At 33.1% G+C, this 11,710-nt stretch overlaps 3 protein-coding genes and 1 pseudogene across 3 annotated transcripts; 2 read left to right on the forward strand and 2 right to left on the reverse strand.

Annotated features, from left to right (window-relative positions):
* Positions 1-638: 638 nt before the first annotated feature.
* Positions 639-1,555, forward strand: LOC132933198 (uncharacterized). Its single transcript, XM_060999513.1, has 3 exons — positions 639-925; positions 1,009-1,207; positions 1,328-1,555. Exons 1-3 carry the CDS (start codon positions 639-641, stop codon positions 1,553-1,555), a joined length of 714 nt encoding a protein of 237 aa, XP_060855496.1.
* A 246-nt stretch (positions 1,556-1,801) lies between these two features.
* Positions 1,802-3,388, forward strand: LOC132933199 (jerky protein homolog-like). Its single transcript, XM_060999514.1, has one exon. It carries the CDS (start codon positions 1,802-1,804, stop codon positions 3,386-3,388), a length of 1,587 nt encoding a protein of 528 aa, XP_060855497.1.
* A 1,108-nt stretch (positions 3,389-4,496) lies between these two features.
* Positions 4,497-6,311, reverse strand: LOC132933200 (uncharacterized). Its single transcript, XM_060999515.1, has 3 exons — positions 6,062-6,311; positions 4,714-4,913; positions 4,497-4,628 (listed from the first exon to the last, which is right to left on the reverse strand). Exons 1-3 carry the CDS (start codon positions 6,309-6,311, stop codon positions 4,497-4,499), a joined length of 582 nt encoding a protein of 193 aa, XP_060855498.1.
* Positions 6,312-9,200: 2,889 nt separating this feature from the next.
* Positions 9,201-10,737, reverse strand: LOC132933202 (craniofacial development protein 2-like; annotated as a pseudogene).
* Positions 10,738-11,710: the final 973 nt, after the last annotated feature.

Raw genomic sequence — 11,710 nt, forward strand, 5'->3', positions numbered from 1 at the left:
TTAGTTTTAGTGACCCTAATTGTTCTTCGAACGTTTCCGCTTGTAGTTTTAAAATTCTAAGATTTTCGTCTACTAGGTTTATTGGGCCCCCTCTTTGTTTCTCGTAGTTTACCTACAGAGGACTCAAATTTCTTTATGCATGCCCAATTGCACAACCCATATAGTACCTGTGCTGCTTGTGCAACGTATTGCATTACCCCCCGGCGACGCCTATGTTCGACGGAGTCTAGTAGTAATTAGGTAGCCATACACGAGCGGATTTCATGACGGATTTGGTCCTGGGCGGATTAAATCCTCTAAAAAGTCCTATCGTGTATAGTGTTCAAAGGATTCAATCCGACAGATTTAGAATCTGACGGATTTAGTCCAACGGATCAAGTCTCTCGCTTTGCCACAGACTAAAAGACCAGGTCCGACGGACCACGGACCTTGATAAGAAATTTGTATTTTATTGATAGTAATAATTTTATTATCATTTATTATTATCATACAATATCATCTGTTTACTTATCAATGGTTCGTTAATTATTTGTATGTGATATATTTTAATCATTTTTAAATCTTAGTGTTTTTTTAAGTGTACCTAGTTAATTTTTTTTTAGTAGTATTTATATACATTTTGCACAAATCGTCAAATCATGGAGTGGAGTAAATCTATAACAACAGATTTCATCGAGTTGTACCAATCCAAACCATGTTTATGGAAAATAAGCTCTGTTGAGTATAAGAACAAAAATTTAAAGTCTGTTGCTTATAATGAACTTATGGCATTTCTCAAATCTAAAGGATTGGCTAGTGCTTCTGTAAAAGAAGTGAAATGTAAAATTCAAAATATCAGGAGAATGGTTAGAAAGGAAAGATCAAAAGTAGAAGCATCTAGGAGAAGTGGAAAAGGTACAGATGACCTGTATACTCCAACATTGTGGTAAGTATTCATTTTTTACATAGGTTCCCAATTTGTTGCAATATGTATGTGTACTATATTTGTGTATTAATTTATTCTTGAAGGTATTATGATCTCTTATCCTTTGCAAATGATATGGACCCACTTCCATCAATTGATAACCTAGGAGGTACTAGTGATTGTAATAACGAAATAGATGAAGAAAATGACTGTAACAATTTAGATTTGACTGAAAATAATTCACAATATTGTGAACAAGATGTTGACAGTGACATATCCAATACAAATGTTGGTCAAAATCATGTAAGTTTTTTTCAACAAATTAAAAATGAAAACTAGGTTTATTTGTTAGATAGTGACTATTAAATTATTCACTTAATTTTACTGTCAGAAGAGCATTTAGTTCAGACTTTTTTCACACAGCCCGATGAATCAACTGAACAGTTTGATAATTTTGAAAAACTTCTGGTGAACCAAGATATTATAGAACCTGTTGAAAAAGAAAAAAAATCAATTATTAACAAATTAATGATGGGTGTCGGTTTAATGAAATCTAATGATTATTCAATGGACGATTGCACTGATATACAGAAGAAAGTTGATTCACTTCTGAATACCATTCAAAGAAAAAAAAGGAAACTAATACAGTAGAGCCTCGATAGTCCGGACCCCCGATAATCCGGTGAACGCGGTAATCCGGACGGCAAAATTCCATTTGTTCGTAAATAGATTTTACGAGAATTCCCGCAACCCAATTAATCTATAAGATATTGTTATCGACAAATACAATTTTGTCATTTTTATTACCTGCTGTTCCTAGTACATAATAAATCGATACCCGATAGTCAGTTCGTTTACTTCTTTCTTGTCGAGTGGTTATTATTCTTGTTTGTTACAATGGCTCCTCGTAAACACGTAACTTTGACTTTAGATCAAAAAATTGAAATAATTAAGCTAATAGAAAATGGCCAGAACTATGGTATAATTGCTGAGAAGTACGGAATAGGTAAATCGACTGTTGGTGACATAAAAAAAAATAAAGACAAAATTATGAAGTTTGTCAGCACAACTGAACGTGGTCCAGGCACACGTAAAACTTTAAAACAGCCGGAAAATCTTGTTCTCGAAAATGCTTTATTTATGTGGTTTATGCAACAGCGGAGACAACACATTCCGATAAGTGGTGAAATAATTTGCGAAAAAGCACGTTTATTTCACCGTGAAATAACAAAGAAGGAAGATGGTTTCACTGCTAGTAAAGGTTGGCTAGACAATTTTAAACATCGTCATGGTATTAGGCGCCTTAAAATAACGGGTGAGAAACTTTCGTGTGACGAAGCATCAATCGAACCATTTCGAAATGAGTTACAGCGAGTCATAAATGAAAACAATTTGGACCTAGAACAAATTTATAACGCTGATGAATCCGGTTTATTCTGGCGAATGTTACCAGAGCATACATTAGCATCAAGTCATGAGAAAAACGCCCCTGGGAGAAAAATTATTAAAGCTCGAATAACATTCATGCCTTGTGCTAATGCAAGTGGAACTCATAAGCTGCCTTTCCTCGTTATTGGGACTGCACAAAAACCACGTGCGTTTAAATCAGTTAACCTTCCCGTATGCTATCGTGGACAAAAAAATGCTTGGGTCACTCGTGTTTTATTTTTAGACTGGTTTCAAAAACAATTTGTTCCTATAGTTCGTGAGCACCTTTTAAATGTAAATTTACCTCCAAAAGCTTTATTATTGTTGGATAATTGCCCTGGACATCCATCAGCAGAAGAATTACGTAGTGATGATGGCAACATTTTTGCAATGTTTTTACCTCCTAATACTACAGCGCTTATTCAACCGATGGATCAAAATGTAATTCAGAATATTAAATTAAACTATCGTAAGTCTCTCTTAGTTAATGTTCTTGCTGATCCGGTGCATGGTGAAAACCTTGTTGATGCTCTAAAGGCCATAAATTTAAAAGACGTAGTTTTCAGTCTTGCAAATTGTTGGAAATTGGTCCCGCCAATGCTCATAAAGAAATCGTGGAAACACTTACTTCCTTTCCAAGCAGAAAATGAAATCGACAAAGTTGTTGAAATCGATGACATTCAACTTTCTACGCTCATAAACCAGATACAGGAAACATGTACGAATAAAATGTCTGATTCTCAAGCACAGGAATGGGCTTGCCGTGGCGCAGACGAAGATTTAGCGAATCATGAAATCTTAACTGATGATCAAATTCTACAAATTGCAGCAAAAGAGGATGATATTGACGACGAGGATGAAAGTGGCTCAATCAGTACAAGTAAAGTTTCTCCTTCAGAAGCTGTGAATGCACTGAATACTGTATTGCAATGGGCAGAAGATGAGAACATGGATAGCACTGATATTTTGTTGGTACGTCAATTAAGAGAACTCGCTTTTGAAATGAAAATTAAAAGTATTATTCAGAAAAAAATTACCGATTACTATACGTCTTAAGTTCTACATACATATTATTATAAACATTTTTTTTTGTAATTCATTAGTTTAGTTTTAATTTAATTTAATTATTATTCTTGTAATTTAAAATGCAATAAATATAAAGATGGCGAAATTAAAAATAAAATCTTAGTCATTTGAGTAGGTAATTTTGAAAAACCTCCGGTAATCCGGAAAATCGATAATCCGGACGATGCTCGGTCTAAATTCGTCCGGACTATCGAGGTTCTACTGTAGATACTAACAACATAGAGCCTTCCAATAAAAAAATTGATAAACAGCTTCGACTTGTAACAAAAAAAACTAATTGTAAATCTCAACTTCAAAATATTACTACTGAACGTGAAAAAATTGAAATAAAACAAAGTTTTAAAAATACTCCAGCAGTAGGAGCTGAATGAAAAATATTACATATCCATAATACAAATGACCATACATATTAATTATTATATTATTAGGTAATTATTATTATAATATTTTATTCTCAGATTAAATTACACTGTAATAGGTATTAAAGTAAATACTTGTTTAATCAAGTATTCATAAAACTTTCTATCTGTATTTATATGCAATTTTAAATTGAAAAAAATATAAATATAACACATCCATTATAATGATATGCTCATCAACTCCTATACAGCAGAGTGTACCAACAAGTCCACCTTTTTAGTTTTTATCACGTGTAATGTACAAAAAAAAATGTTGATTAATCTTTTATGATATTTAACTATTAAACCAAACATTATATTATACTTTATTATTACTGTTACTTTTTTCTTTGAGTAGAACAATTGAGTTAATTTTTATTTATAGTAAAGTATATAATGATGCTACCACAAATAATAATCCTAGCCATACATATATGCAGATACAGATCCAGGAGAAGTTCTCCTGTTAACTTTTGGGATGGAGGGGACGATTTGGGGGCATCGTCTAAATCTGTCAATTTTACAATTTCTAAATATTTAAAATTTTCCATGTGGCTTTTTAGACCAAAATCGGCCTGCCCAATATTTGGAGGCCCTATTTTAAAACTGAAATGGTGCTACTGATTTATAATTTATTAGGTATATTTTACAATAGCTGTAAGGAAATATTTAAAACTTGTCTAATAAATTCTATTACCTGCTATCATTGAACGTTCATTGGCAGTTAACCTACATCTACCTAAATTAGACCCATGCCCAAAATGGGTGCTACTATAATCAACATTTATTCCATTAGCATCTTCCGTCACCACCTAAATAGTAATACAATACTTAATTAGTTTATAGACATCTAGAATCTAGATGTCCATTTTAGGTAGAATCACAATTAGTATTTACCATTGAAGACGTACATGTTGATCCTATCTTATTACTTCCTTGGCTTTTAATACGCTTAATCCCACGTGATTTACTACTAAAGTATCCACTACGATGACAATTGTAATAAGTTCGTTTTCCATTTTTAATACTAGCTGTTGATTTTGTAATATATGAACAAACATTTTCTTTTTCAACCTTCTGTTTCCATTCCTTAAAATCTGCAAAAAATTATATACCTACATAGTGAGTATTCAGGTATTCATTTTATTTAATTCTTAGATTAAATTACACTGTAGTCCAGTATGGTAAAGTATTTAAGTAAATACTTGTTTAATTAAGTATTCATAATACTTTCTGAATGAATGTATTGGTATCTATATTTAGATGCAATTTTAAAAGTATCTTTTATAATACTGTACTGTACACAATTTTAACATTACTCCAGCAGCAGAAATTGAAACAAATATACTACATATTTACACGTCCATAATACTAATTAGTAATGAATAATGACCAAAAATATTGATTAATCTAATAATTATTTAACAATAATAGTAAAGTCACTATTGTATTTTCTATTAAAAATTTTCATTTCTAATTGTTTTTAGTTAACAATATTTCATTTTTTGAATTCCAATATTAGGATTTAGATAATCGAAGCAAGTGTTCATTTCAATTTAATTATTAATTTATTTTCCAAAAGAAATTTAATATAGTTATTCATAAGCAACTAAGCAATTTGGAAATAAGAAATTCTTAATGCTTATTATTAATAAATTATCAATTATCATCCATACATTTTCTGCATAAATATTTTCTCTGTAAACCTTATAACCATATATTCAAATATGTAGTTGTTAATAATTATATAACATACCTACAGCTTTATGATAAAAAATTAATATATTTCTATGTAATATACCAATAATAACATTAAATAATATAAGAAAGCGCATATTTACATTATACCTACTTAGCATATTCATTAGACTCCACAGAATCCTATGAATTATGATTACCTGTCAATGTATCTTAGAGACTATATTTACACTACCTACCTAGACAATTAAACAGCAGCTTAATTAAAGAATGGTTTTCATACTATACAGTACACATTATTAGTAGGTATAATATAAAATCTCCATTAACCATTATCAATATTATAATAAAAGGGGGAACTTTTATTTAACAGATTTATATTGTGTTTATAGTTTAGTGGTATATACATTTTTAAATTTTGGCAATTAATAAATACTTGCAATATTTAAGTATATCATTAATGAATAATAAAATAAAAGGTGATATAATCATGACTCTAAAAGATCTATTTGATAGATAAGATATTATTAATACCTATTTTACATACCATTTAGAGTTTTAAAATAAATATGTTCTTTTGTTAGAACGATTTTGTGGTACTCTTCAACATGTTTTCGTAGCAATGCATATCCGCTGAATAATTGTCCACATTTATTGTCTGGACATTTTATTGATTTTTTAATGATATTTTCTTCAACGATTCCACTGCCACACTTCTTTCTATGTGCTACTAAATTCCGTTGGTACCCAAAAACTTTTTTACATATATTGCACATAAGTGAAGATGAAGACGACATTATACTTACAACATTTATAAAATAAAAGGTAACGAATAAACACAATTAGGTATACGCGTCGTTGTATTATGATAATGCGCGGATAATGTATGTTTCTTAATAATTTTATGATATTTATATTTATATTTAAACATGCGCGGGTAATATAATGTTTCTTAATAATTATATGATAATATGATAATAATCCTTACTTTCTGATTGGTCGCTGAATTTTGCTCTCGATCCTCTCGTCTGTAGTCCGTCGTATAAATCCGCAGATCTTTCAATACGTCTTGAAAGAACAAAGGACTCGGGTCCTCAGCATAAAAATCAACGGATTTCCTCCACTAACCAGCGGACATGGTCCGCTGGTGGATTCGCTCCGCGAAAAATAACGGACTTTTATTTTCACGTTAGTGGACACGTCAAAGGACCTAGTCCAACGGACCAAATCCGTCGAGGACCTAAGGATTTAGTCCGTCAGACCAAATCCGTCATGAAATCCGCTCGTGTATGGCTACCTATTGCTTACGCTGTAGTATTTTTTTATTTAATAATAACGCATGGCTTAATAAAGGTTCACACCCTATTGATGTTCCTAACGTAGTGCCGTACGCGTCGAGTTCTGTACATAGGGTTTGTAATTTGTGCATATGGTCTTCAATTACGTCCCATTGTTCCGTATAACATGATGTGTCAAGAAAAAATACCAAATCCCATGTGTTAGTAACAATTTTAATTGTACCTATATTTTCGTAATAGATACCGGATCTTGGCGGCAATTGATTGTCCGAGAATCGTAACTGTGACATCACCAGTGTAGAGCCAATTATTAACTGCATAATAATCTGACTGGATTGGACATAAAACAAAAAAAATAATAATAAAAATAAAACTAGATACACGTATTTGTATTGTCTATGTGTATTTTATGTTTATAAACATGTCTATATACATATATATATATATACCTATCTCTACTAATATGTGTATATCTATTACTACTTTATGCAAAAAATTAAATAGCTTTCCTCATAGTTCGGTTTCATAAAACAATTTAACATTGTTTATATGTATACGGTAACCCTTACGACCTTTGTTAATAGTAATGTTTTCGTTATCGTGTACCGCGAGTACTTTGTATGGGACCGTCCAATTTCTACTCAACGTGTTACGTTTGTTATGCTCTTTTACTAGGACTTTGTCCCCTTCTTTTTCTTCTTCTTCTTTTTCTTGGTTTCGGCCTTTAAGACCATACCGCTAAATACAAATCTTGCCATCTGTCCCTATCCTCTGCAGTTTCTCTCCATCTGATTCCTGGATCTATCATTTTTAAGTCCTTTTTAACACAGTCTTCCCACCTCAGTCTGGGTCTTCCTAGAGGTCTTTTACCTATTGGTTCATTCTCTATTACCTGTCTAACTAGAGATTCTTGTTTACGCCAGGCATGGCCCCCCCAACTGAGTCTTCTTTTTGTGATCTCCTTAACTATGTCAGGTCTCTGAAACTGTCTTTTGAGTTCATCATTATGTAACTTTCTCCATTCATTTGTTCCACTGTCAAAGACCGGTCCATAAATTTTTCTTAAAACTTTCCTCTCGAAAACCCATAGTCTCTGTTCTTCAGCTTTCCTCAATGCCCACGTCTCAGAGCCATACAGGACAATAGGTCGTAATAATGTCATATACATTCTTATTTTTAAATTTTTAGAGAGTGTCCTCGATTTTAGTATGTTTTCTAATCCATAATATCCCTTGTTAGCTAATTGTATTCTTGACGACACCTCTGTCTTAAGTTCATTATCTTGGGTGATAATCGATCCTAGATATTTGAATTGTGATACTTTCTTAAATGTATGTCTTTCTAGCTCAATATGTTGTTCTAGTCTATAATTTCTGTTACTTCGACTGACGACCAAATATTCTGTCTTATCATCATTAATAGTTAAGCCTACTTTTTCCGCGGTCTTTATAAGTTTCTTTCCCAGACTTTTTATCACCTCAATATTATCTCCTAAGAGAGCAATATCGTCTGCGTATGCTATGAGCGCTATTTTTACCTGACCTAGTTCAATTCCTTCCGAGATGTTCATTTCTCGAACTATTTTTTCCAGTACCAAGTTAAACAGCACTGGAGATAGTGCATCGCCTTGTCGGAGACCTGTTGTCACTCCCACGGGCTGTGATATTGTGTTTGCTATCTTGACTTTTATATCTGTCTGGCTGATGGTAGCTCCAATGAGGTTTACGATTTTACTTGGAAATCTGAATTCTTTGAGTATATTTACTAGGCTTTCCCTATGAATAGAATCATAAGTTTTTTTAAAGTTCACAAACAATATGTGTACATCCTTGTTATATTCCCAGCTTTTTTGGAGGATCTGTCTTATAACGAAAATCTGATCTGTTGTGGATCTATTGGGCCTAAATCCTCCCTGGTAGTCACCTAGTAAATTCTCTGCTATAGGTCTTACTCTATCCAGTATACAATATGCTAGAACTTTGTATGTTGTATCTAGTAATGCTATACCCCTATAATTACTACACTCTTGTGGATCATTTTTTTTATGAATAGGGCAGATTAATGCGGTGCCCCAGTCTTTAGGAAGTCTTTCTTCATGCCAAACGCTCTCTATAATACTATATATTTTACTTATCGTTAATTCATCTAGGTTTTTTAGCACTTCTCCTTGGATTCCGTTCTCCCCAAGAGTCTTATAGTTTTTTAGCCTGTTGAGTTGTTGTAATATTTCATCTCTGCTTGGAGGCGGGCATTCAGTGTCATTGGGTTCCGTTGGCATCCATGCAAATGTCTCCACTGGGTTTTCACAGTTAAGTAGTCGTCCAAAATAGTGTTTCCATTTTTCAAGTATTTTGTCCTGTTCTGTTACTAGGGAACCATCGTCATTTTTTAAGAACTTATTATGTTTTTTGTATTTTCCTCTAATTGAATTTATCTTCTGGTATAGTTGTCTAGTCTTATTTCCTCTATGATCAATCTCGGCTTCTTCTAGTACATCTTTTGTATATTTCCGTTTTTCATATCTAAATATATTACTAGCTTCTTTTTGGCGTTCTTTGTATACCATAGCTTTCTCCCTATTAGTAGGATCGTTGAGCAATTGAGTCCTGGCTTCTTTTCTTCTATTAAATGCTTCCCTACAGGAGTTGTTGAACCACGGTTTCCTTGTTCTCTTTTGTTTTCCTATTACCATGTCTGTAACCGTTTTTATAGTATCCTTTAACATTTTCCATTTGGTATCAATTGTCTCTTCTTGATTTATGTTTAAGCTTAAGCTATTCATTGTTTCATGTAATTGTTGCTTGAAAAATTCACATATATTGGTGTTCTTTAACTTATTCACATCAATTCTATCCACTAACGTTCCTTTACTATGTACTAGTTTCTTGAGTTTGACTTTCAGCTTTCCTTTAACTAGATAATGGTCTGAGTCACAGTCGGCACCTCTTACGGTTTTAATATCATGTATACAATTTTTGAACCTAGTATTTATCAGAACATGGTCTATCTGACTGACATATCTACCATTTGGTGCCTTCCGTGTACCCTTATAAATATCTTTATGCGGGAACATCGTACTATTTACAATAAGCCCTCCACCACTTGCAAAATCTATAAGCCTGAATCCATTCTCACTAGTTACATCGTGAAGGCTATGGATACCAACCGTTGACCGAAATATGATCTCCTTCCCTAGTTTGGCATTGAAGTCCCCTAAAACTATTCTAATTCTATTTCGTGGAATTTCGTTTAGTGTGCGCTCCAGGTTATCATAGAACTCATCCTTCTCCTCTTGTGGTTTTTCTTCCGTGGGTGCATGCCCATTCACGAATGAGATGTTAAAATATAGTGCTTCTATTGTTAATACTGATATTCTTGGATTAATGCTTTTGAATTCTCTTACTGAAGGTACTAAGTTTTTATGTATTGCGAAGCCCGTTCCAAATTGACGATGTTTATTACATTCGCCGTAGAAAATCGTTGTATCCTGAATCTCTATCGTTCCATTACCATCCCACCTTATCTCTTGTAGGGCTATCACTCCTAGTTTATATTTTTCTATCTCCTCAACTAAACATTGTACTGCTCCAGGTTTAAAAAGTGTGCGAACGTTCCATGTTCCAAAAAATAATCCATTTTTCCATTTTCCATTCTTTTTTTCCAAAGCTCCACGGTTCCGAGGCAAGTTTGTTGTTAGTTCCTGAACAATATTTTTTTTCTAAGGCAGGGTTGTTAGCCCAGCGCTAAACCCCCAACCTGGAGGACCAGTCTACTCCAACCAATTAAGGTCAGAGTGATAACATGATGTGTCAAGAAAAAATACCAAATCCCATGTGTTAGTAACAATTTTAATTGTACCTATATTTTCGTAATAGATACCGGATCTTGGCGGCAATTGATTGTCCGAGAATCGTAACTGTGACATCACCAGTGTAGAGCCAATTATTAACTGCATAATAATCTGACTGGATTGGACATAAAACAAAAAAAATAATAATAAAAATAAAACTAGATACACGTATTTGTATTGTCTATGTGTATTTTATGTTTATAAACATGTCTATATATATATATATACCTATCTCTACTAATATGTATATATCTATTACTACTTTATGCAAAAAATTAAATAAACCTAACCTCATAGTTCGGTTTCATAAAACAATTTAACATTGTTTATATGTATACGGTAACCCTTACGACCTTTGTTAATAGTAATGTTTTCGTTATCGTGTGCCGCGAGTACTTTGTATGGGACCGTCCAATTTCTACTCAACGTGTTACGTTTGTTATGCTCTTTTACTAGGACTTTGTCCCCTACTTGTATATTAATCGCGTGTGAATTTTTATCGTACTAATGCTTATTATTTTCTTTCTTTTTAACTAAATTGGCGCGTGCCAGTTTATGCGCTTCCTGCATAATTCGTTTTAAATCGAGTACGTAATTATCATAATTGTATTGTGCTTCTGGTTCCCTATTAAATGACGACGGAATATTCGGTTTCCGACCGAATACTTATTTGTACGGTGTTTACGAGGTTGACGTATGAACTGTTGTGTTATAGCAAAACATCGCGTATGTTAGCAACCTATCCCAGTCGTTGTCCTTATCCACAAAACCACGTAAATATGATTTCAAAGTGGCGTGACTCCGTTCGAGAAAACCATTCGTCTGGTGATGCCACGGCGTCATTTTAGATTTTTCTATATCTAATAGCTTGCACATATTTTTGAAAATATCCGATAAAAAATTAGTACCACAGTTGGTAAGTATCGAAGTCGGAATTCCGAAAATGCACACAAAATGTTCTACAAATGCTTGCGCTACCGCTACCCTACCATCAGTGGTCACTAACGCCATTGCCAGCGAGTACTGTGATAATTCATCTTGTAGTGTT

Source organism: Metopolophium dirhodum, chromosome 1 (genome assembly GCF_019925205.1).
Source record: "Metopolophium dirhodum isolate CAU chromosome 1, ASM1992520v1, whole genome shotgun sequence".
In the NCBI taxonomy this organism is placed as follows: Eukaryota; Metazoa; Arthropoda; class Insecta; order Hemiptera; family Aphididae; genus Metopolophium; species Metopolophium dirhodum.